The 25,074-nt window shown below is 35.8% G+C and overlaps 2 protein-coding genes across 3 annotated transcripts; one reads left to right on the top strand and one right to left on the bottom strand.

The window, feature by feature from the left end:
• The first annotated feature begins 404 nt into the window (after window positions 1–404).
• On the top strand, window positions 405–17,233 carry LOC111698943 (filamin-A). Of its 2 annotated transcripts, XR_002764647.1 has the most exons (11): window positions 405–965; window positions 4,594–7,588; window positions 10,094–10,238; window positions 11,362–12,691; window positions 13,081–13,363; window positions 13,923–14,065; window positions 14,332–14,408; window positions 14,726–14,820; window positions 15,519–15,605; window positions 16,495–16,697; window positions 16,798–17,233. XR_002764647.1 is itself a non-coding variant. In XM_023469431.1 (10 exons), exons 1-10 carry the CDS (start codon window positions 811–813, stop codon window positions 16,633–16,635), a joined length of 5,451 nt encoding a protein of 1,816 aa, XP_023325199.1. In that variant the 5' UTR covers window positions 405–810; the 3' UTR covers window positions 16,636–17,233. The 2 variants fall into 2 exon arrangements, 1 of the variants encoding a protein (XP_023325199.1); XM_023469431.1 differs by having other exon boundaries at window positions 16,495–17,233.
• A 2,200-nt stretch (window positions 17,234–19,433) lies between these two features.
• LOC111698967 (transcriptional activator protein Pur-alpha) lies at window positions 19,434–25,023 on the bottom strand. Its single transcript, XM_023469476.1, has 6 exons — window positions 24,976–25,023; window positions 24,220–24,435; window positions 23,327–23,452; window positions 22,784–22,856; window positions 21,818–21,933; window positions 19,434–21,229 (listed from the first exon to the last, which is right to left on the bottom strand). The coding sequence occupies exons 1-6, from the start codon at window positions 25,021–25,023 to the stop codon at window positions 21,128–21,130; spliced, it is 681 nt and encodes a 226-aa protein (XP_023325244.1). The 3' UTR covers window positions 19,434–21,127.
• Between the last annotated feature and the right edge of the window lie 51 nt (window positions 25,024–25,074).

A 25,074-nucleotide genomic window follows, 5' to 3' on the forward strand; every position in this document is an offset into this window, starting at 1 on the left:
GCGGCCATGGGTTAGGTTAAATTAAGACTCTTTCTGGGCCGAGCGCTGTGGCCACATGTTTTACATTTAAGATCCATGTACAAAATTGATAGGAGGGGGGGGGGGTCCAAAAATCGTTCTCTAGGAAATTACCAAAATATTCTCAAGAACTTATCATTTCATCCGTTATCCAGTCTTAAGGATACGCCAGGCATATTTTACAGTCTTTTAAATATATTAATAATTTGTTCTGTTAAATCTTAATAAATATAGCAGTAGAATAATTTGAATAATTACCCCTCCACATAAACATATTCATTATACATTCAGTTCAACCCACACACTTAACACTAGCTACACTTTGCCTGTTTTGCTCTGGGTTTAAGTTGAAAATTTGAAATGTCGGCCTGGAGCAAGAAATTCTAGGTGGTCAATTCTTGTATCAACACTGCATGGTTGCATGCAATATGTTCATTAACTCCAACCAGGGACGGAGCAACTGTGTAAATCAATATCTTATTCTGTGCCTTTTTTTCTTTGATAGAACAGTTAAAATGCCGAATTCCTGATGTATTTATACGTATATATGAACACGTCTCCGGGTTGGTTAAATCTCTAGGGTTGGAGACTAGGGAGTGAGGAGGGTGGAATCATCTGAGAAATGTAAAGGTATTCACTACCAACCAACCAGCTAGCGTAGGAATCTCCCTGTGGCGGGCCGGGTCCATCGGGTGCGCGTCTACACAGCCTTCAACCTGTGGCGCGCCCAGTTGTAACCTGTACTTGGAGATGGATAGAGTGTCTGTGAACCGCTCCTTGAACTAGTGAACCATGTTGGACAGGTCGGCCGTCCAGTTGGTCGGGGACCATGTGAAGCACATCTCAGTTGGAAATGTTGCAGTGGCGGAACTCTCTGCAGTTGGGTTTCAGAGAGATGATGTTGATATTAATATTTTGAGCCCAGCCAAGGTTCCTGTAGCGTACAGGTAGTTTTACATAGAGAGAGAGAGAGTCCTGTCTTGTTTTCTCAGGGTTTCTTAACACTAGAGAGACACACTAGAGGGTTTCTCACGAATATTGATATAAATTCACCACTATCCATTCCCACACTTACTCCCGACTCATGGACATACTAGTTACTATGATTACTAATATTTATCAAGTTTATGTATTGTCTGAGAAGATTCTTAATGATAATCTTAACCTTGAGATTGTGCCGCCCATCCTAACCATTCCAGATGCTTCTCTACACGCTACATGACTCAATCAAATATGTGGATAAACATTCAACATTCAACATTCAACATTCAACATTCAACATTCAACATTCAACATTCAACATTCAACATTCAACATTCAACATTCAACATTCAACATTAAACATTCAACATTCAACATTCAACATTCAACATTCAACATTCAACATTCAACATTCAACATTCAACATAAAACATAAAACATAAAACATAAAACATAAAACATATAACATATAACATATAAATAGTATTAGAAAATTTGCCAAAATTTTAAACGGAAAATTCTTAGCTTGGTTTAACGTTTTTAGATAGAACCAGTCAACTTTTAGATAGAACCAGTCAACTTTTAGATAGAACCAGTCAACTTTTAGATAGAACCAGTCAACTTTTAGATAGAACTAGTCAACTTTTAGATAGAACCAGTCAACTTTTAAAGACAAAACTTAAACTTAAGACAGAGCTGGGTTTCTAAGCTAGTATAATTAATTGACGAAACGACGAAATATTTTAAATAAAAAATCTTGGTTTTTTATAAATTGAAATGTAACTGAAATTTTAAATTTTTTCGAGCTACATTTTGAAAATGCCTTGACTCTTCCCTACATGTAAAATTAGGTTTAAGAAGAAATACCGCAATATACAGCAATAACCAGATAACTCTGGAATAGTTTGACAACTTTGAGAATCAAGTTGTATCTTAAAAAAGTTCAATGACCTTTAAACACAGCAATTGTGCAGTGTGAACAGACCCATTTCACAAAATAAGTGATTTTATAAGTGTCTAGTAAAACTATTTGCCATGTAACACCATCAAGTAAACTTAAGTATTGCAATAATGTCGTCTTCCTATTCCATTGTTTTCTTGTTATCACTGTAGACGATCATCTCTTAACTAAACTAAATTTTCGCTCTAATAGTGGACCCACTCAACGTTCTCAACGTAGAATCTCAAAACCAAGCTACGAACATTCCGTGGCTCTCCTGAGTTCCCAAATCAAAATTTGACGCAAATCGGTCAAGGGGTTCATTAGTTATGATCGGACAGACAAACAGAGATTACAAATTAAATGTTTAGATATACAGATAAAAAGATAATTATTTTAGTGTTTATCCTTTTAAAAAATAATCTTTTAATTGTTTTATGAAGAAAAGAAATTGCGCAAAAACGTTTGCTTATTTTATTTTAAATCTTACCATGTCATTCTTGTCCAAAGTATGTATTCACATAATACAACATACATAAAAACTTTATCCTTCAATTCAAGTTCAAGTTCGGACACTTCAGCTAGTGTACAATATAAGCAAACATGATTTGTTTTTATTTAGACATTTTTACATAATTTCTTGAATTATTCAATCATAATTTTCCATCTGACGCTTGGTTTCTTTTATTAATGATGGTATATATTTCAAAAGGTCTTTTTGCTCTCTTAAAATTCCAAACATATTCACAGAGTCCTGTTCCTGTTTTCTGTTCACAGTTTTTTTAATGATGTGTTTTTTCTCCGTTGATGTGCTTTTATAAAAAACTACAAGTTTTAAGAATTATATACAAAATGCAATTAAATTTCAAATTGAAGAAAGTAAATACATCTAGCCCGGCCTGGTTTATTAACTCAATATATTAATGGCTTTCTAGCTCTTCTAGCAGACTTACAAGTTGTTCTTCTACTGTCATGTTTCGTGGGACACCCTGTCCCTGTAAATGTTTCAAATATATGATAAATCCTTCAATGGAATAAACACCGTTCTTGATCACGCACCCCTGACCCTTCAGAAAAACCAAAAGTCTGACCGCGTCAACCTTGTTGCACCGGCTAGTCCTATTAAGTGTCTGCTTCATTTACCCACTGACGGGTCTATACAGTACAAACTGGGACCGGAAAAGTTGACCCGGCTCGGAAATTCAAATGTACTACGGCTGCCTCTGTGATATAAGGAGGTCACAATAAACATGGTATTTAAGTCATGATTTTATAATCTTGGTTGATCATATGACATGCTAATGAATACTATTAATTGTATAAAGCTTGGTGTATAAACAGGGTTACCCTGCACAAAGGATAAGACTGTATACAGACGACCTGAAACAAAAAAACAAGTTTACAGTGGAAGGGAATCATGAATACAAGGAAACAGCTGTAGTGTTAATTCCGTACAGTCGTCGCTGAAGACTCATCTTCTTGGGTAACTCTGTAAGCAATGTGTGTTTGTCACACTTTTGTGCGTAACCTTTTATAGTGGGTTCTCATGAGTGTGCGTTTTAATTTTTTTTTCATGTAAAGATTTATCAAATTCCGACATATGAGCATATTAATGTTTTAGATGAAACTCTAGAGAAGACTTTATTATTTGTAATCTTTTTTTATTATTTTGTTAAATTATTTTAAAACTCATGAATAAAAAATATATATTTTACGCACAATCTTTTTGATTCTGTAACTCTGACAGTTTTTTTGAAATCTGTATATATTGAATATGAATATATCATAAAATTGTAGAAATAAAAATTTAACATTTTTCATGTTCGAGGATAAATTTCTTGTAAATGATGAAATGTTATAAACTTATATTTCTATATCGCATTTGTCATGCTTAGCTTAAAAAATTTGAATAAATCTTATAATCACGATTTCATAGAATTGTGAATTTATCATTTCGCAATTCTTAGTTTATTTAGAATTTCTTTTTACACTTGAGAGAGCATTATAGCTTTACAGCATTATAGCTTTATGAACTAGTTTCCGTAAAAATTTTATCATGTTTTTAAGCATTATAAATATTTTTAAATGTTAACACTGAAAAATAGTTTCCCCTATTTTTGCGTATAGCATTTTTTTTTTTGATAAATTCCTTAATTAGACATTTGTATTGTCCGTTTGCCAATTCAAACCCGGTCCATCTTCAGCTTACAAAAGTTTTTACAACCTTTATAGTTTAAAATACTCCTCTTCTGCCCTTAAACACTCCTTTCTGGGCGTGCCCGCCCCGCCCACAATGTCCAAATTTGAACCCAATTTAAATCTCGTCATCTGGCTATTCAAAGAACTCGACAAAATGGAATTCAGCTTCTTGGGACTAAATGAACTGCGTTCTTGATTGGTTAGCTTATTTCTGCCCAAATAGATAAATCAAGTTCTCAGGTATTTTAAAGAATGCATTGTTTAAAGGTCTCGTATTCAAGTTTCACCAATCAAATTTCTCAAAGCCTGAAATTCTTTAGATTCTAGTTGTACATAAATGTCACTAACAGAAGAGGATTCATTTAGTGTACTGTACCGTCTTGACTGTATGTGTACTGTACAGCTTGCACTAGCTGCTGAAAAGTAGTCCCGGTACTAAATATTTTTAATTTCAGGTTATCTGAAGAAAATGGCCTGTTCAAGATTGAATTTACTCCGACCGATGTCGGATCCTTTATCATGGACGTTTATGTCACGGGTCAGAAGATACCAGACTCTCCGATCTTCTTCAAGGCCTACGACTCTGGTTTGATCCAGGTTTCCGATGTCGGAAGCGGGATTGTCGGTCAACCTTGCCAGTTTAGGGTTGACGCAAGCCAGGCAGGAGAGGGTCAGCTTGAGATATCTATTAATGACGGAGAAGTTCCGAACCATGTTCAGGTTCTGGGCGGAGGAAAATGTTTGGTTCATTTTACTCCGGAGACTCCTAAACCTCACACCATTGATATCAGGTTTAACGGAGAAGCAGTCCCAGACTGTCCGTTTGTTTGTCGTGTTTCCGATACCAGTCAGGTTACTGTACAGCTACAGCACCTGGAGCTAATGCCTGTCGGGGAGGCGGCCCTGTTCCATATCCAGGTTGATACTACAGACAACGCGGAGCTGGCTGTCTCCGTCCAGGGTCCCAGGACAGATCTTCCTGTCAAGGTTTCCGGAAACGTGAAGAACGGATTTACAGCGGAGTTTCTACCGGAAGAAGTTGGACCTTACACCGTGTGTGTCGAGTACAATGGGATCCCGGTGGGAGGAACTCCGTTCGTGGGGAAAGCGTTCGATTCCTCGAACGTCTTGGTTTCTCATGTACCATGGGGAACCATAGGCAAGAGTTTACAGTTTACAGTAGACGCGAGCAAAGCGGGAGAAGGAAATCTTGAGATTACAATTTCAGCGCGGGGGAGAAACATTCCAACACAGGTTCATCCGCAAGGATCTGCCAGGTTTGCGGTAAGTTTTGTCCCTCTGGAAGCTATTGATCATGTGATCAATATTACGTTTAACAAAGAACCAGTCCCTGGGGCTCCGTTTACAGCCAAGATCCACACAGATCCGAACCATATTGTTGTGTCTGGACAGTGTCTGGCCGCTACTGCCGTTGGAAAACCAAGTTTCTTTACTCTCTCTAACGTGAGCGGAAGCCTTGAAGATATTGTGATAGAAATAGATTCTCCACTAGGAGAAGAGGTTTCAGCTACAGTTCAAGATCTAGGATCAGGATCCTTCAAAGCCGAGTTCTCTCCCAAGATCGCTGGAGAACATCAAATATATATTTCATTCCGAGACGAGCAGGTTCCAGGTTCTCCTTTCGCCTGCAAGGTTTATGATGTCTCCGCTATCAAGGTTCGAGAGTGTATTAAAGGGATTGTGGGGAAACCTGTCACTTTCCTGGTTGAAACCTCGCATGCTGGACCTGGAAACCTGGAGGTTACTGTAAACAACGGACAGGTTCCAACCAGTGCTCAAGCTCAGGGTAATCATACATATGCTATCTCATTCAACCCAAAAGAAGCAAAACCTCACATTGTAGAACTCAAGTTTAACGGAGAAAGCGTTCCCGGAAGTCCGTTCAAGTGCCTGGTGGTGGATGCAGCGAAGGTCAACCTATCCGGAGAAGGGTTGGAGAAAGTACCTGTTAGTAAACAAACCTCCTTCATGATCTCCGGTCAGGGAGATATGGGAGATCCAGAGGTTAAAATCCTCTCCCCCTTGAAGGATGTTGTAACCAGTAGTATCCGTTGTATCGGAGAAGGACAGTATGAAGTAGATTATTCTCCAGATACTGTTGGAGATCACCAGGTTGAAGTTAAAATGGCTGGACTCCATGTTCAGGGCTCACCCTTCATTGTAAAGGCCTACGACGCCTCCATGGTGCTTGTGACGGATATCCAATCTGGATCCGTTGGCAAACCAGTCTACTTCTCCATAGACGCATCTCAAGCTGGAGCAGGAAACCTTGAAATAATTGTATCTGTCAACGGTAGAAACGTGCCCAACTACGTCCAATCAGAAGGAAATGCCAAATTCAAGGTCAATTTCAAGCCGCAGGAAAATTCTCCCCATTATCTCAGCGTAAAATTCAATAATGAACCTGTTCCAAACTCTCCGTTTGAGTGTAGAATCATAGATAGCCAGCAGCTGGTCGTGAGTGGACCCGGAGTAAAGATGTGTCCTGTCTCACTTCCAGCCAAGGTTAATATCACATCAACTGCTGGGAATTGTAAAGATTGCCTAATCAAGGTGCATTCTCCTGGTGGAGATGTTCTTCATATTACAACCCTGCTCAATGAGAAGAATAATGCTAACTATGAGTATATTCCTGCTGAGGTGGGAGCACATCATGTTCATGTAGTTCTAGACGGTCTCCCAGTCCTAGGCTCACCCTTTACCTGTAATGTTTACGACGTAGGACGTGTTATTGTCACAGGATTAGAAGGTTCTCACGCTATCGGTACTCCAGTTACATTTACAGTAGACGCAAGCCAGGCTGGAGAAGGTACCCTGGAGCTGGTTGTTACAACTGGTAAATCCTCTGTACGTGCCGAGGTCGCTGCCCGAAGCCGTGGCCTCTACGAAGTAACTTTTGTTCCTCAAGAGGCTATCCCCCACTTTGTAAATATAACCTTTAATGATGAAGGAATCCCTAATAATCCGTTCCAGTGTATGATTATAGCCAAGAAGGTGTCTGCAGTACAGAAAAGTCCTAAGAAATCTGAAACTAGTACAACCGTAGCCCGTGGAGACGGTCTCCAGCAAGCAGTATTTAATAGTAAAACCATATTTGATATAGACACTGGTGGGTTGGATACAGCTCCAGTAGTTAGAATCTCCGATCCTTATAGTTTCAGTGTCTCCTCCTACCTTACAGAAACTAGACCAGGACTTTACAGAGCTGAGTTTACTCCGACTAAACTTGGAACTCATAGTATATCTATTAACATCGGAGATCGACCCATCCAGGGTTCACCCTTCAAATCTGAAGTGTTTGACCCCGCTAGCGTTAAAGTTACCGATGTTGGGGCAGCTGTTATTGGTAGTGAGTGTAGTTTAACAGTTGATGTTTCTAATGCTGGACACGGAGCTCTCTCCGTAGCCGTCAGAACTTCCGGACAAGAGGTTAGTAAACATAAAGGCTTAAAGGGATTTTGGACCAAACTTTGGATCCATAAAGATACCCTTTAAACCTCTAACTAAATAATAACAACGAAAATATCTTGAAAAGTTTCGAATTCTGTTAATTTCCTTTATTGTTTCTGCAGCATAAGTACCCACCTCACTATAATAGAGTAGGTAGGAGTAAGGTACGAGAGGAGAAGTAAGTTTGATAATTTAGAAGGAAAATTAGACAAGGACTAATTGATTAAGATAAGAACTGGTTACAAATGATAGTAGTAAGAAAGGTCTGAAAGAAGAAAAAGAAGATTTAAGAAAAGTAAATTAAGTAAATAAGGAAAGTAATAATACAGGATGAAAATGAGTAAAAAAGAGAGAAACTGAATAAGAAAGGCAGAATGGAGGGATGTAAGAAAGAGGATAGAAATAAAGGCTAAAAGTTTTTAAAAAATCATGAGAAAGTAATGGCAAAATTAACGAAGGAAAGGAGTAAAAAGGAAAGGAAGAAAAAAGAAAGGAAGAAAATAAAGAAGGAAAGGATGAAGAGAGAGCAAAGGAATATGGAGAAGAAAAGGAGTAAGAAAGAAATGAAGAAAATTGAGAAGGAAAGGATGAAGAGAGAACGATAGAAAATGAAGAAAGAAAGGATAAAAATAAAGGAAGAAAATAAAGAAGGAAAGGATGAAGAAAGAACGGAAGAAAATGTAGAAGGAAAGGATGAAAACGAAGAAGGAAAGGATGAAGAGAAAAAAGGAGAAGATATTGAAGGAAAGGAGTAAGAAAGAAAGGAAGAAAACAAAGAAAAAGAGAAAGGAAGAAGATGGAGAAGGAAAGGAAGAAAACGGAGAAGGAAAGGATGAAGAGAGAAAAGGAGAAGTTAAGGAAGGGAGAAATTAATTAAAGAAAGGGAGAAATGTGGGGAAATCTAATAAGAAAGGAAAAGAAACTGAGTGAGAAGAAAATAATCAAAAATAATGAGAAGAACGAAGTAAGGGGTAAAAGAAGAAAGGACAAAAGAGCAGAAAACGAACAAGGAAAGAACAGGAAAAGAACAGGAAAAGAACAGGAAGGAAACGAACAAGGAAAGAACAGGAAAAGAATAGAAAACGAACAAGGAAAGAACAGGAAAAGAACAGGAAACAGGAAAAGAACAAGATAAAAAGTAGTTTGAAAGTTGACAAGCATAACAAGTATGAATCAAGATAAAAAGGAAGTTAAGAAGAGAAAAATAATGCGAAAAAAACTATACAGGATAGAGTATAAAGTAGGAAAGAAATCATGATAAAACAAAACAAAAATGTCAAATTTTAAAATATGTCCAAACATGATTTTAATTGAATGTAATTACTCGTCCTATACAGTAGAATTGACAAATATTTGCATTTTACTTGAATACACTTTATTCAGCGCATGTTTTCTAGAACAATTCATTGCAAAACTATTTACAAATTTTAGCAATTTTTTGTTGTATTTTGATTTAAATGTAAAACATTTTCCGTTTAAGAAATAAGAGGTAGTTCCATTCAAAGTTAAGACGCTCAACTCGTCTTTACAATACGCAGCATTCATTTATGAACCTAATTTCATCATACTTAAAGAGAATTAAAAGCTTTATCTGATCTAGTATGAATTAGATATTAATGTTTTTGTTTTTTTAAACTGTTCGTTTTCATTAGCGGCTTTCAGAGAGTGAGTTGCGCATTTCTTGTTTATGAGAATGGAGAAACAATATCAATATCTTCCACATTTGAAATTACGCTTACAGTCCCTTTAACGTTTTAACTGAGATACAAGGAAAAACATAGAACTGTGAATTATATGTCTTTTTCATTCTTTCTTTTACTGAACTTTTACCATTTGAACCTGTAATTGTTTTAAGTAATATATTTCTAAAATTGCATAAGGCTCATTTTTAGACATTATTAAGCTGCAAGTTACAAATTCCTTAGAAACGTAATTCCGCTGTACTTTGTTTTCACCAAACAAAATGTTCTAAATTAATAATTTTTACAAGTTGTCAATGTCAAACTTATAATCTCTTATAAAAAATTCATTAAAAATCATGAGACATATTGAGTCGTTGCCAAAAACTCAAGTTTTCTGATCATTTTCTGATCTTTGCAACCTGATAGTGTAAACCTGTGATATTTCCAACTTATATTATTAATATCAAAAGTATACATCATCATGTTACAAAGATATAGAGATAAGACAATTGGAGTTTGTGGCATAAACTCAGTTCCTTACAAAATCCTCATCAACATTTCTAAATTCCACAGCTTTTTGGTCATCACTGTACAAAATGTTCTAATTATTATTCCGAATTCTCAAATATAAAAATATATTTTTTAAGATACAATCTAGTAAAAATCAAAAAACCTGAGGCTTTTTTATTAAAAATCTTAAGTCGAGTTGAGAATTTCGTCTAAATTTATTGAATGTTAATATATTCATATTTTCTGGTTTTATCTGTATATCCTATTGGCAACCTAATCCTTTTGTATCTAGGTTAAACACAGTATTCGAGATCTCTCCAGGGGACTGTATCAGGTTCTATACTACCCGGAGTTAGCTACAACCCACAAGGTTGAGATCAAATATAATGGTTTATCCGTCCCAGATTCTCCGGTTGTATTAAATGCTAAAAACCCAGGTATGTTAATCTATATATAAATTTGGCTTGTTTGTTTGTATCCAATAAACGTCAAAACGGCTGTACCGATCGGGCCCAAATTTTTTGTGGGACATCACGTGACCACAGGGAAGGTTTATGAATGATATAAATTAAAAAAAATGTGTTTTAAAGGTTTTGAACTTTGTAAAAATTTTTTTTTTAAATCCGCAAAAATGTTTTCTTCTTTGTTTTAAAATGTAAACAAAAAGAACATGTTCACAATTTAAATAGAAGATGGGCGCGAAGCGCCCTAAAAGCCTAGAAAGAAGGGCGCGAAGCGCCTTGAATTTCTAGTGTATATAAATTCATTTAAGCAATTTTAGGATTCAAATCATAACTAGTCTATTCCTTTAAAGTATAAAAGGGACTATAGACATAATTTCAAGTAACCCTTCATGTATAGAGTGGCATGTATGATTCACAACAATACCATTTAAACCTTTATATATGCTGGGGGTGCTTTCAGATCTCTTTCCTGATATTTCTTAAGATTTCCTTCTGGGTTCAAATGAAAATTGGTCATTTTTAGTTATGGGTTTATAAAAGTGACTTAAGTGGGTTATGCGCATTTATGCTTGAGAGACAATGGATAAAATTAGAAGAATTAATTTTTTTGAAAAACGCCATTATATGTTACTCAGGGGCACCGTTGTGAATCAGACTTTTTTAATTGAGGCCGTTTCTACACTCTACACTCAACCGAGTGTTAAAATTTCAAATTTTGTAATTATTTTATTCGTTTACAATCTAATAATATACTGGTTAGAGAATTATGTTTTTACATTTCAATGATTTTATCATACTTAAATAGAAATGAACTGGTTACTCCATGAAAATATATATTTTTAATTTCTATATTTTTGTATTCTAATGTCATAGACCTTTGATATTTCAAACTCTGAATTCTGTTAGCACAAATAATCATAGCTTGTACACCACCAGGTTGCAAAGATGTAGAGATTACAAAATTATAGTTTTAGGCGAGTAAATAGTGCTTTTGGTCAGACTTTAATCATTATATTACGATCCTTTTTAAATACGGGTTACTTGTCTTATCGACAGAAATGTTGCAATGTTTAATTGATAATTTTGTTTATTTTAGTGACTGGTAAGGAGCCTACTGCTATTGGTCTAGGCCTATACCAAGCTAGGGTTGAGAAACAAACTTCATTTATCATTGAAACCCTCGGACAGACAGCGCAAGCCTTTGATATATTTGTAACTGGACCCAGTAACGTCATCCCACCTAACGAAGCAATTCCAGTTCGTTGCTACCAGCAGAAGGATAAGAACCTGTTGGTAGAGTTTAAACCTCTCTCCTCTGGAGCTCATAAGATTGAGGTTCTTCACAACCGTGAACATGTCTCTGGGTCCCCCTTCGTATGCCAGGTGTTTGATCCCAACAGGGTGCTTATTATCGGAGCTGAGGATAGGAACGCAACCGTCGGAGAACCCGTTCAGTTCCAACTGGATCGGAAGGATGCTGGGTTCGCCGAGCTCAATGTGGTTGCAGTATCTCCTCTGGGTCAGGATCTTCCCATCGATGTTAAAGGAGTACCTGGAGGAGAAGGAGACCTGATTGAGTTTACACCTGGAGTAGTTGGTAGATACAAGCTGGAGCTGACCTACGGCGGAGAAACTGTACCTGGATCTCCTTTGATCTATATAGTCCAGGAGGATCGGTCTCCGACTGTATTCGGGAAAGGTTTGACCCTAGGACAGGTTCGGGATGTTTGTCTCTTCAAGATTGATGGACGTGGTATGCAGGGCGAGCCACGCGTTGAGATTACTGGAAAGTGCAGGACGGTTCTCCAGGAGGATAAGGATGAACCGGGACTCTTTATTGTTAAGTATATCCCGGAGGAGGTTGGACACACAGGAATACATATTTTCTGGAACGAGGTTGAGATTCCAGGGTCTCCTTTCCAGGCTAGGATCTGTGATGCTAGTGCGGTTCTACCCCTCTCCGGGTGGGCCAATCTACTGGACAAAGAAGGACGGATGGATATGGTGGTGGGAGAAGAGAAACTGATCACATGGGACGTGAGTAAGGCTGGTCCTGGTAGCATGGATATAGAGATCCAAGGACCAAAATACGATCACAGGCTAGACAACGCAGGACCTGGCAGGATTAAATTCGTCTTTATTCCGCGTAAAGAAGGAACGTTTAACCTCAACACTAAATGGAACGGTGTTCCAGTAAGAACGATGCATGTAACGGTACGTGGTGGAAAATTGACCGGGCGTGTGGTCCTGACCGGAAAAGGTCTGGTGACCGCAATCTGCGGAGAGGAGAGCGTGTTTGTAATTGACGGATCCGAGGGAGGGGAGGGGGAACCTGACGTTAAACTCTCCGGTATTGACTCCGCTATTCATGTTTCCTGTAAGAGAGTGGCGCATAATGTGTGGGAAGCCGCCTATACCCCCGTCAGGTAGAAAAATTTACTCATTTTTATTAAAAATTTTATTTTTTCATATTTGCAGGAACTGTCATTGTTAATTTAAGTTACTCCTTTTTTAAAAGAGGACATGTCCGATTCACAACGGTTCCCTTGAACAATTTATCTGATCAATAATGTGAAAGATACCGTCGTTTTTCTAGCTTAAAATGTGTTTAATTCTGAGAACTGAACATTGTTTTCCGGAGTAGAATTGCACACGTAACTTTTGTAGAGAAACCACAATTGAAAATAATCAGTTTTTCAAATTATAAACAGGAATATCTTATTCATTCTGGAGCAGACAAAGCGTTGAGGATAAGAACATGGCACTCTATAAATTAGGGGTCACATGAATTTACGTTAATGTTAAAATTGTTTAGATCCGGAACCTATTTGTTGAATGTTACCTGGGCCGGGAGATTAGTAAAGGAATGTCCCCTGAAGGTGGTCGTTGAACCACCATCTAACGCATCCCGTGTTGTGTGCAGTGGAGACGGACTGCGGGCTGGAACTCTAGGAAAAGAGATCAAGTGCTCTATAGACACCCGGAGCGCTGGTCATGACGAATTGACGATTAAATGCGAGGGTCCTCACGGAAAGAAAGCTCTCTCAGAACTAAATGATCATAGAGACGGACGCTTTACTCTCTACATCAGACCTCAGGTACACTATTATATAAAGCCGTGATGTTTGTCACATTGTTGTCTGGGCGTCCACATTGAGTTCCATAAAGTATTTTTTCATTCTTAGTGCAATCTCAGTCATAAGTGCTGTATAAGTAGTCTGTCTGAATAAGTGGGTTCTTGGAACAGACAGAGGTTTCTCGCAAAGGATGAAACGTCATAGACAACTTACATAATTTAAACTGTTTGTTTCCTTATATTCACGAATGCCTGGAACCGTAAACTTGTTGCTTTCTTTTTCCAAATCATTTAATAAGCCATTTAAGGTCTTTGCGCGGTAACCACTGTTTCACGTTCGTTGCGTTCTTGTGCCAGTGCAACATAGCTAAAAAAAACGGAGTTTTTGTCAGAAACTCAAATTTTCTTATCCCTCTATCTTTGCAATCTGATGGCGGAAACCTTTGATATTTCAAACTTGGAATATTTGCTTAACAGAATTCTTAGGTCTGCGACATCTGGGTGCACAGATCCTATAATATAAAGAAATTAGAGTTTCTGGCAAAAATTCATTTTCTAATATTTCTAACATTTCTGTTTAGGAGGTTGGGCGACACAATTTGAATATCCAGTATGGAGGAAACCATGTTCCTGGTTCTCCGTTCCAGCTCCGGGTATCCTCTGCACCTGATCCCGGCAAGGTTCGAGTCTACGGACCCGGAGTAGAACACGGAGTACTGGCAAGGTTGGTTTTCTTGAAATCTCTACTAGTAGTTTTGTTTGTATCTTTTTGTCTGCAAATATGCAAAACTGGCAATTTCAATATTTACATCACTATTGTTTGGTGATTTTATAGGTTTGCAAGGTATTTTTATAGAACTACTATTAAGCAACCAAAATCAATAGTTGCAGGATATAGAACTGTACCAGTTAGCAACCAAATTCATAGGATAATTCATGAATGATGGTTATAAGAAAAAATTCAGTTTTAAAATAATTGCTTTTGTTCAGATATCAATCCCGGTTTATTTGTGACACGCGAGGAGCTGGCGCCGGTCAACTCACAGTACGGATTAGAGGGCCAAAAGGTAAATTTGTTTTTAAATATGTTTGTGATACAGTGGGACCCTTAAAACTGTGGATTAAAAGACAGGTGTCTGACTCAGGATATTATATATAGAACATAAAACACAACAATTGTGCAGTGTCCACGGACCCAATTTAATTAATTACTTTATAAATTCATTTTCAAAGCCGCTGGTGAAACTATTTGCTTTATAACAACATTTAATATAAAAAATATTTGAAATGTCGTCTTCCTATTCCACAGTTTTATTGGCCTCCTGTGAATTTTTGTTATTCAGAGCAAAGTTTTTGGAAACGTATGAACAACCCCATTTCGTAGGAGCTTTCCGTGTTGAAATGCAGCGTGAGTCTCAGAAGGATCGAACTATTCTTTGTAAATATGAACCAACAGAACCTGGAGATTATAGGATAGAGGTAAACCTAAACCTAAACCTGAACCTGAACCTGAACCTGACCCTGAACTTGAACCCAAATCTGAACCTAAACCTGAACCTAAACCTGAACATAAACCTGAACATAAACCTGAACATAAACCTAAACCTGAACATAAACCTGAACCTAAACCTGAACCTGAACCTAAACCTAATTTTAAACTGAAGCACTCTGAACCGTAAACTAAACCTAAAATCGTAATTTATGCCTAAACACTAAACCTAAACCTAAACCTAAACCTAGAAATTTAAACTTAAACCCTGAACCTAAACCTAGAGCTAAACCTAAACCTAAACCATGACCCGAGATCTAAACTTACACCTGAATCTAAACCTAAACCAAATCCTTAAACACAACCCTCAATTTAAACATAAACACTTTGAACCTGAACCTAAATTTAGATCTAAACCAACACCCTCAATTTAAACGTAAAGACTTTGAACCTTAACCTAAATATAGATCTAAACCAACACCCTCAATTTAAACGTAAACACTCTGAACCTAAACCTAAACCAAAGTGCTTGCAAAATCAGAGCGACTTAATCTGCAGGGTTAAGGATGAGACTTTAGAGACGACTGTACAGAATTTGTACCGTCTGTATAGTTACAGGTTTTTATTTAGTCTCAGTTTTATGGGTATCCCTGTATATTCAATTATTCCTGTAAAACTAAATATCTAGGTTCGGTGGAGTGGAGAGCATGTTCCTGGATCTCCCTTTGTTGTTATGATCTTTGATACAGAGGAGGAGCTAAACCGGTTTCTTCAGGTATAAACAAACACTTGTACAACTTACTCTACTGTACTGCACTGTAATGTAATGTACGGCAGTACACGGGTACTTACAAAGGATTGGACACCAGAAAGGACTGTAAGGATATTTACAAGTATGTCTCACATGCATGTTTTCCGACAACTTTACAATTAGTCTCATTCTTTTGTTCAAGAAACTAGGAGATAAATGTATGTCTAAGGAACTAGGAGATATATGTCCAAGGAACTAGGAAGTATATATCAAAGGAACTAAAAGTATTTGCCCCAGAAACTAGGAATTATTTGCCCGAGGAACTAGGAAGTATTTGTCCAAGGAACTAGTAAGTATATGTCCAAGTAACTAGAAGTATTTGCCCCAGAAACTAGGAATTATTTGCCCGAGGAATTCGGGAGTATTTGCCCGAGGAACTAGGAAGTATCTGCCCGAGGAACTAGGAAGTATTTGCCCGAGGAACTAGGAAGTATCTGCCCGAGGAACTAGGAAATATTTGCCCGAGGAACTAGGAATTTTTTGCTCGAGGAACTAAGACGTATAAGTCCAAGAAGATAAGAAGCAGAAGTCCAAGGAACTAAGAAATATATGTCCAGTCCATGGAACCAGGAAGTGTAACTAGGAAGTAGGACCAGGAAGAACTGAATAAAAAGAATATTTTAACTCTAGGTTCAGATTATCAGGTTCCAAGAACTGTGCATTGTGAAACATGAATATTGGAAGGATTGAACTTGAAGATTTAAACTTTATTCAAGATTTTAAATTCATATCAATATTAGAGACGTATTTGCACGATAAAAAGTAAATTCCTTTTGTTAAAGGTTCTGAAGAAAAAATATTTTATCAGTTGAGTATTGTAAGTAGAAAATTTAGCTAATTTAAATTTTTGTAGGGCGGTTACTCCCCTGCAGGAGTTCAAGGTCCTCCTGGAGATTTCTACGGCAGTATAGGCCACCATTACTCTCCCTACGGACCTGTAGGTTTCCCAGCTGGTACACTTAGCTGGCGAGGAAGCCAGGCGAATATTCATTAGTACCTCCTCAACCCTTCCAGGACGAGTCTTCCGCCCTATCCCACCTAGAACCCGGAGAAGTAAATCTCTAAGATCATGTTTTTATATTCCAACCTCTCTCTTAATTATACTTAGAACCCGGATAATAAATCCTCGCAATCCCACTTAGTACCCGGAGAAGTGAATCCTCCCTATCCCAACTAAATCCCGGAGAAGTTAATTCTTCCAATCCTACCTAGAACCCGGAGAAGTAAATCCTACCTATCCCATTTAGAACCCGGAGAAGTAAATCCTCCCTATCCCACCTAGAACCTGGAGAAGTAAATCCTACCTATCCTGCCTGGAACCCGGAGAAGTAAATCTCTATCATGTTTTTATATTCCAACCTCTCTCTTAATTATATTTTGACTAAAGTCGGATAGTATCTCCGAACCTTTTTAATAATTTGTTTTGCTCAAAGTTGTTTTTTATATATAAATTTGTTTAACATCTACCTTGATATGTTTTTAAATAGATTTACAATTTTATAAAAATTGCATAAGTGCTCCTTGTTGTTTTATAAAGTTCAAATATTAGATATTTTGTAAATATTAAGTAGAAATAAATATTATTTGTTTATTATGTTTTTTTAGTTTTTAATGTATTTAGTCGAGTAACTAAGAAAGTTGTAATCGTTGATGTTTATTTCAAATTTATTTCAAATCTCGACTAATCCTTATTTAGTTCTGTTCCAATTTCACATACCGTGATATTCAAAAAGAAGCGGAATTTCTTGACAATAATAGACTGCACCTTTATTTTTTAACCTAATTTTACCAGTTTGATTCTGAACAAGGTAATTCTGAAGAACATATTTACTACATCAACAAAAATACCAGTCCTGCCATTTAGAAAATGTGGTCTGCTTCTTTTGTGCTTTCAAAATTACCAGAGTTATGAAGAATTTCGTTCAGATTCTATGTTATTGTTATGTTTTAAAACCAAAGTTGTCTCAGAATCATTAACACATCTCTGGGCAGTGTTCACAATGATATTTAATAAGAGACAATTTAAACAGTTGAACCAATCGGGCCCAAATTTTGTGTGGGACCTCACATGACCCCAGGGATGGTTCATGGATTCTCAGAATTACAAAAAGTTAAAACCAAAAGTTTTTTGATTTTCCTAAAATATTTTGAATTTACGTAAAAAAAATTAAATCCGCAAACAAATTTATTTTTGTTTTATCAAGAAGAAAATGCTAAAAGGTTGAGAATCTATTAGAAGTTGAAATAGAAGAAAGGTGCGAAGATATATATTGACAAAGGATTGAGTCTTTGTAACAAACTGTGATTTTCTAATACCATATATTCTTTCCACGTGATGGTGTAGACCTTTGATATTTCAAACTAAGATTCTTTCATCTAACAGAATTCATAGTTTGAAATATCTATGGTCTACGGCATTGGATTACAAAGATATAGAGATTAGAAAATCATAGCTTGTGACAAAGATTCAATTCCATTACTTAGACATTGAGGGTGGATGTGTAAGTTTTAAGATTGCTGAATTATAAACCAAAACGCGATTGAAATAGAATAGAAGAAACCGAACACATCTTAGTCCAGTGTATAGTAAAGTAGCTGAAATCGAGTAGAGGAATACTAAAAACTTAAGTGTTGAATATGGACCCGTCAAAACATTCAAACTTTTCTCCGGAATATAACAATTCGTGGATTTTTTAAATTTTATTTAAATCTCATTTTGTTTCGAGGTAAATTTCTGAAATTTTGATCAACCATAAACCTTCCCTGGGGTCACGTGATGTCCCACACAAAATTTGGTCCCGATCGGTTCAGCCGTTTTAGCGTTTACTGGATAAAAGCAAACAGACAAGAAAGTATATAAAGGAGTTATAATCTCAATTTTCATTAATAACTCGTAGGTAACTTTACGATTAAGTCAATTTTTAAGAAAAAAACTAAGGAACGAGCTTCTGTTAGGTTTAATATCGCAGAAAAATAGAATAAGCCCTCAGTTTGAAACTACGTACACATTACGTTAGACTTTAGACCTGAAAATGCATTTGATTCCTGCGATTTATTAAAAATGGAATTGCAAAAACTTTCCTGTCATTTTCTGAAAATTGAAATGAAAAATCAGTTAACTGCATATTAATGTATTCCGAAGAAAAAGTTTAGATGCGAATTTGAGGGAGGAATGCAAATAAACTCTTAGAAGCAGTGCTTAGAATCCATTTCATTTTTATGAGGATCCGCACTGGAAAAAATGGATCCGGATCCAGGTCATGCTATCTTCTTTAAGATATTCTGATTTCTTAACATAAGAAAAATGTTCAAATTAATTTTCATCTTTTTTTCGCTTATTTTAATATGAACCATTCAGCGATAAGAAAAGTTTTGAAAATCTCTCTTTTTTAACGGTTTGGTTTTGATTTTTAGGAGTATAACTTTTTTCCACAATTTTAAAATGATATTTTACCCCTTAGATTCGGATCCAGATTCATTAAACCAAATGTTGCGGATCCGGATCCTAAACACTGCTTAAAAGATATGAAACTGTCTTTGGTTGTGAGACAAAATACATCTAAATGCAGTGATCTTTTACGACAGGGGCCTATGCAGTAATTTGTCATGGAGGGGGCGTTCTTTACATTCCAGAGGAGGCTGAACCCCCTTTAAAAATCATAGTTTTTTAAGAAAAAACTGCTTTAATGCATAACTATTTAAAGTTAAAATATTTTCTTTAAAAACGTTATTTATTACTTCTATAATATCTATATTAACGCTACTGGGTAGCGCCAGGTCATAAGGACAACAAAGTTGAAACTATATTTATTTGTGATGAAAATTACAACCAATAGTGGCAACAAAAATATAACAAATTTTCCATAGAGATTTTTAACATCCGAGATATTGATTCATACTTTCATAATTTATCTGTGAGCAACTAATTTCTATAAATAAAATATATTTTTTTTTTATCAAATTATTTCAATATATAAATAAGGAAGGCAACACTTGCCCCGGGAAAAAAAAACAGATCAGGTCGCCAATGTATTAAAAACAAAAACAATAAATTGCGCGAAATATTGAAAAATGCGGGAAATATTTTTCCGTTCCATCACCGAGTCAAGATAAACATGGACGTGTCGTGTCCTAATAACACTGGTCGACTATTACATAAAGAGAAACACCGTCCAAAAAGAGCGTGAAGGGTGTGAAGGAAGAATATTAAATCTTAAATGTGAATATTTTCTACGTTTGTATATTAGACATTGATAAATACGTGTCCCCGGAGAAATACAATAAAATAATTACACTGGTACAATAGTAAACAAACAATCGAAAGTGCGAAAAAAAACCACCTCACTCAAACGTAACATTTTGGAAGATTGTTCAATATCCCAAAACATTACACAGTGAATCAGTAAGGAGTGTTTGAAATTTAGTTTAAGGTAAATACTGATATCGGGTGATTTTATGGGATTAAATGGGAGACGTCACAATTTTTTATTTTATTTTAGAAACATCTATCCCCACCTTTCAAAATCATGCAGTATATTTGCATTTTCAAATAAAATTTAATTAGAAATTTGAAAAAATACGTTTTGTAAATTCACAACCCGTATTTGTACAAATAATTTTTAAAATTGGAGTTAAAATAGTTAATCGAACCGGAGGCGGAGGAAGAGGGGGGGATATAACTCATTTGCTTCTTAGAATTTATTTTTTAAAATAAAGATGCAAGATTTTGTACTTGCTGAAGTCTGTTTTGAATCCAAATTTATATCCTAATCTGGATGATTAATGCTCAAAAGTATCTAATTTTCTTTTAAAATCCGTACCCTTGCTTTTTTTGGATATTGAGAGTGCAAGAAAAAAGGTCGTGAGTTCAAACCAACTGCATGATTGAGAAAAAACAACGTTGTCATTAAAATGTTTAGATGTCAAGCATCTATACTCCTTGATATTCACAACTCAAGTATCATGCAACTTCTTGACACTGTCGGAATCAAGAATCTTCAAGAAAACTTGATGATATAGAGACAATTCAAGCATTTTAAAACTGATTGACTGAAGATATTCAATTGTCTGAATCAATCATTCATAAGATAGCTTGACACACGGAGATAGTGAGACTACTCGACACTATCTTAATCATGCATTCTCAGCATAGCTTGACACGAAGATAAATCAAGTAATTGAGACTGCTTGACACTATCTTAATCAAGCATTCTTAGCATAGCTTGACACGAAGAAAAATCAAGTAATTGAGACTGCTCGACACTATCTTAATCAAGCATCCTTAAGATAGCTTAACACGTGTGTACTTAACACTGTCAAGCATCATTAAGTATAAATTAAGAAAAATCTTTACAATATGAGTACTTGACACTATATGAATCAAGAAGTATCTTCAGATAACTTGACAATGTGATGAAAAAATAACCTAAAGCTATTTAACACGGGGAAGAATCAAGCCTACACTACTCGGCTTGACAAGAAGTAAATCAAGCATCCTTTGACTGCTTGACATATTCATCAAGAAGATTTCTGAAGTTCTCCCAACCAGACTCAGGGATAAGGATGGAGTTCCGATACGTTCCCTTCACCTCAATAAATATAAGTTTATAAATAAAAAACATTCCCCACACCTCCCCTTCCATTAAAAATCCATCCGGGGTGTTTCATTTCATAATTTCAAGATTTAAGAAATATTTAACATCACAAGGCAAGTTTTTAATCCTTTTTTAAGTTTACTCGAACTCTTATTTTCTCTAATTCATCGAATAAAACATAAGAAAGTGTTTGGGAAACATATGATTTTCAAAAGGGGGGATGCAGGGGGTGTATATTTTTTAAGAATTAAACCCTGGGGTGGGGGAATGATTGTTGATGAATTGGGGACCATATGTAAAAAATTAGAATTGGGAACAAAAAAGGGGGGGGGGATAATTTTTTAAGGGTTGGAGAATGATATTTTTCATAATATAAACCTACCTCTGAGATGGACATGTATCTCCCCTGCTGATTTCATAATATAAACCTACCTCTGAGATGGACATGTATCTCCCCTGCTGATTTCATAATATAAACCTACCTCTGAGATGGACATGTATCTCCCCTGCTGATTTCATAATATAAACCTACCTCTGAGATGGACATGTATCTCCCCTGCTGATTTCATAATATAAACCTACCTCTGAGATGGACATGTATCTCCCCTGCTGATTTCTCTTCACGTCAAAATAGAAGTTCTTGTTTTCAATTCTTAGATGCTTGTTCTGCGGACCGTTCAACGCTTCCTCGGCGTCCCCTAGGCACTCAATCAATCAATCAATCAATCAATCAATCAATCAATCAATCAATCAATAAATCAATCAATAAATCACTATCAATTAATCACAATCAATTAAATCAATATCAATTAAATTACATCCTTCAATCACAATCAATTAAAGCCACCAATCAATCAATTAAAAACAATCACAATCAATTCAATCAATCAATCAAAATAATCAATTCATTCAATCAATAATTAAAATCTTACACAAAAAATCAAATAATCAAATTTGATTAAAATTAATTACAATCAATGAAATCAATCACATACAATTAAAATCAATCACAATCAATTCAATTAAATCAATTAATCAAATTAATTTAAAAATCAATTACATCAACCAATCAATTAATTAAAATCAATCACAATTAATTCATTCAATCAATCACAATCAATTCGTTAAATCACTCAATCAAAATTAATCAATTCAATCAATCAATAATTAAAATATGTCGCAATCAATCAATCACTATCAATTAATCAAAATTAATTAAAATATCAATTAATTCAATCCCATTCAATTAAAATCAATCACAATCAATTTAATTAAATCAATCAATCAAACTAATTTAAAAATCAATCACAATGAATTAATTCAAACCAATCAATTAATTAGAATCAATCACAATTAATTAATTCAACCAATCAATCAATTAAAATCAATTACAATTAATTCAATCAATCAATCAAAATAGATTCATTTAAATAATCAATTACAATTAATTAAAATCAATCACAATAAATCAATCACAATCATTAAAAAAATAGGTCACTCAATCAATCAAAATCAATCAATTCATTCGATCATCAGTAATTGATTTACCGTTATCATATTGATCAATGAGTTCTCCAAGATTATGCTGAAACTCCACCATCCCATCAGCCGGGATAAAAACCTGAAACAGAAACCAATCTTTTCTTTTACGAAAAAAAAAACTTAATTCTTAGATTTACGAAAATAGACGAAATTGTAGTTTTATCATCTTTTCAATGTTTTAAGTTGTGGTACTGTGGAATAACAATTAAAGATCTTAGATCTTTTTCACACAACCTTTCTTTCATGTGGACAGAAACCTTCTTTTTGACATTACCTGAAACCTGAAGTATCCTCGTGTAAAGGTTTATTACCTGAAACCTGGAGTACCCTGGAGTAAAGGTTTATTACCTGAAACCAGGAGTAATTGTTTATTACCTGAAACCTGGAGACCAAGGAGTAAAGGTTTATTATCTGAAACCTGGAGTACCCTAGAGTAGAGGTTTTTTGCCTGAAACATGGAGTAAAGGTTTACTTCCTGAAACCTGGAGTATCCTCGTGTAAAGGTTTATTACCTGAAACCTGGAGTACCCTGGAGTAAAGGTTTATTACCTGAAACCTGGAGTATCCTCGGGTAAAGGTTTCCGAAACCTTGAGGAATCGTCCTCTAGCATTCTCCTTCAGATCCATATGATACTTCTTGTCATCTTTGTACATCACCTCAGATTTCAGCTCACCCTACACAGTTTTTATCTAATATTTCAGCTCACCCTACACAGTTTATATTTAATATTTCAGCTCACCCTACACCTGTTTATATTTAAGATTTCAACTCTGTAAAATTTTTCATTTTTTTTAATGATTTTGACAAATTCTCTTTAATACATGAAAATAAGATTTGTAGTCAATCTTTTAGTTGTTTGGGGTGAAAGAAATCGAGTCTTTGCCACAACCCCTGATTTTCTAATTCCTTCATCTTTGAAACACAATGTTGTAGACCTTAGATATTTCAAACTATGAATTTTGTTGAATAAAACAATTTAAGTTTGAAATATCAAAGGTCTGCCAACACTAGGAACTGAAAAAATATAGGGATTAGAAAATTTAAGTTTTTGGCAAAGACTCAAATCCTTTTAAATAAATCTCACTTATGTTATTGAAACTGGCATCCTTTCGCAAATATTTACATCCACATTCTTAAGTATAAGTTTCGTCCAGTGCTTTGGATCCATTTCACTTTGATCCGGATTCTTGATCCGCCCTGATAAAAATGAATTCGGATGCGGACAATTGAGAGATAAGACAATCTCAATTATTCGGGGTCTGAGAGCGAATCAATAATCACAGTTTATGGTCGATATTTCGTCCCTTGGATCTTTATGGACCAGAAAACCAAAATGTTGTAGATTCAAAAGATCTGGATCTTAATCACTGGGTTCTTCCCCGGATCAAAATTTGATTAAAATTTAACACAAACAGTTTAGAATAAATTGAAGTTGTTAAACCTGAACAAGTTGGTCTGGATTCAGTTTATGAAGATCCTGGTAGAAATCAATGAACTCCAACAGGTTCTGATTGAACACAGCGGCGGTCGAGAAAGTCATCAGAATCTGATTTTTCCGTCCGTCCGCGCTGATTTCTGCAATCTTGATAAACCTTCCTCTCTGGTTCTCCTTCACGTCCAAGTAGAACCTTTTACTCTCCAGAACCAAGATCGTCAAAAGAGGGGGAAGGGTGGGAATGATTTAATGATTTATGTGAAAATAAAACTACCCTATATTTAAATATTTAAATTTCTATAGTATTAAATTTTAAAGCGTCGCGCCGCGCAGAACTTATCATGAGAGAGGAGGGAGGGGGTGATAGTCGGAATATTAAAGGAAAAAAAATATAATTTAAGAAAACCCGTTCCGAACCAAAAATCATTTATCAAAGGAATCGTGGACATGTCCTAGAAGCGGAGCTAGGCCCCCTTGCCTGTCCTAGCCGCGGCGCTCGACCCAGAAATTGTCTTAACCTAATCTAACCCTAAAACAATAAATAATAATTATTTTGCTGAAAAAAATGGTCATTTACAAAAGAGAGTAGGGGGGTGGAAGGGAGGGGGGGTGGTCCAAAAATCTTTAGGACAAACCCCGAACATTACCATTGTGAATCAAACATGCCACTCTAAACAGTAAGTACACTTGAAATCACACCTTCAATCCCTTAAATCTCAAGAAATTATTAGACCGACCTATTCCTCTACTCACTGAACTAACCTGAGTTCCGTGTGGTATTTCTTCACTACCGCTCTCTGATCCTGACATTTTCCGCTAACGGCTAAACCTTAGAGGATTATCCTCAACCTTCTTCTGCTG

This window comes from Eurytemora carolleeae, unplaced genomic scaffold (assembly GCF_000591075.1).
Source record: "Eurytemora carolleeae unplaced genomic scaffold, Eaff_2.0 scaffold129, whole genome shotgun sequence".
NCBI lineage: Eukaryota > Metazoa > Arthropoda > Copepoda > Calanoida > Temoridae > Eurytemora > Eurytemora carolleeae.

Coding starts and splice junctions, on each gene's coding strand:
- LOC111698943 (XM_023469431.1), top strand. CDS start 811: ATGTTGGACAGGTCGGCCGTCCAGTTGGTCGGGGACCATGTGAAGCAC. Junction 10,239..11,361: donor ATTAAATGCTAAAAACCCAG/GTATGTTAATCT, acceptor TGTTTATTTTAG/TGACTGGTAAGGAGCCTACT. Junction 12,692..13,080: donor GCCGCCTATACCCCCGTCAG/GTAGAAAAATTT, acceptor AAAATTGTTTAG/ATCCGGAACCTATTTGTTGA.
- LOC111698967 (XM_023469476.1), bottom strand. CDS start 25,023: ATGTCAGGATCAGAGAGCGGTAGTGAAGAAATACCACACGGAACTCAG. Junction 24,436..24,975: donor AAATACCACACGGAACTCAG/GTTAGTTCAGTG, acceptor CTTCCCCCTCTT/TTGACGATCTTGGTTCTGGA. Junction 21,934..22,783: donor CATTGATCAATATGATAACG/GTAAATCAATTA, acceptor TTGAGTGCCTAG/GGGACGCCGAGGAAGCGTTG.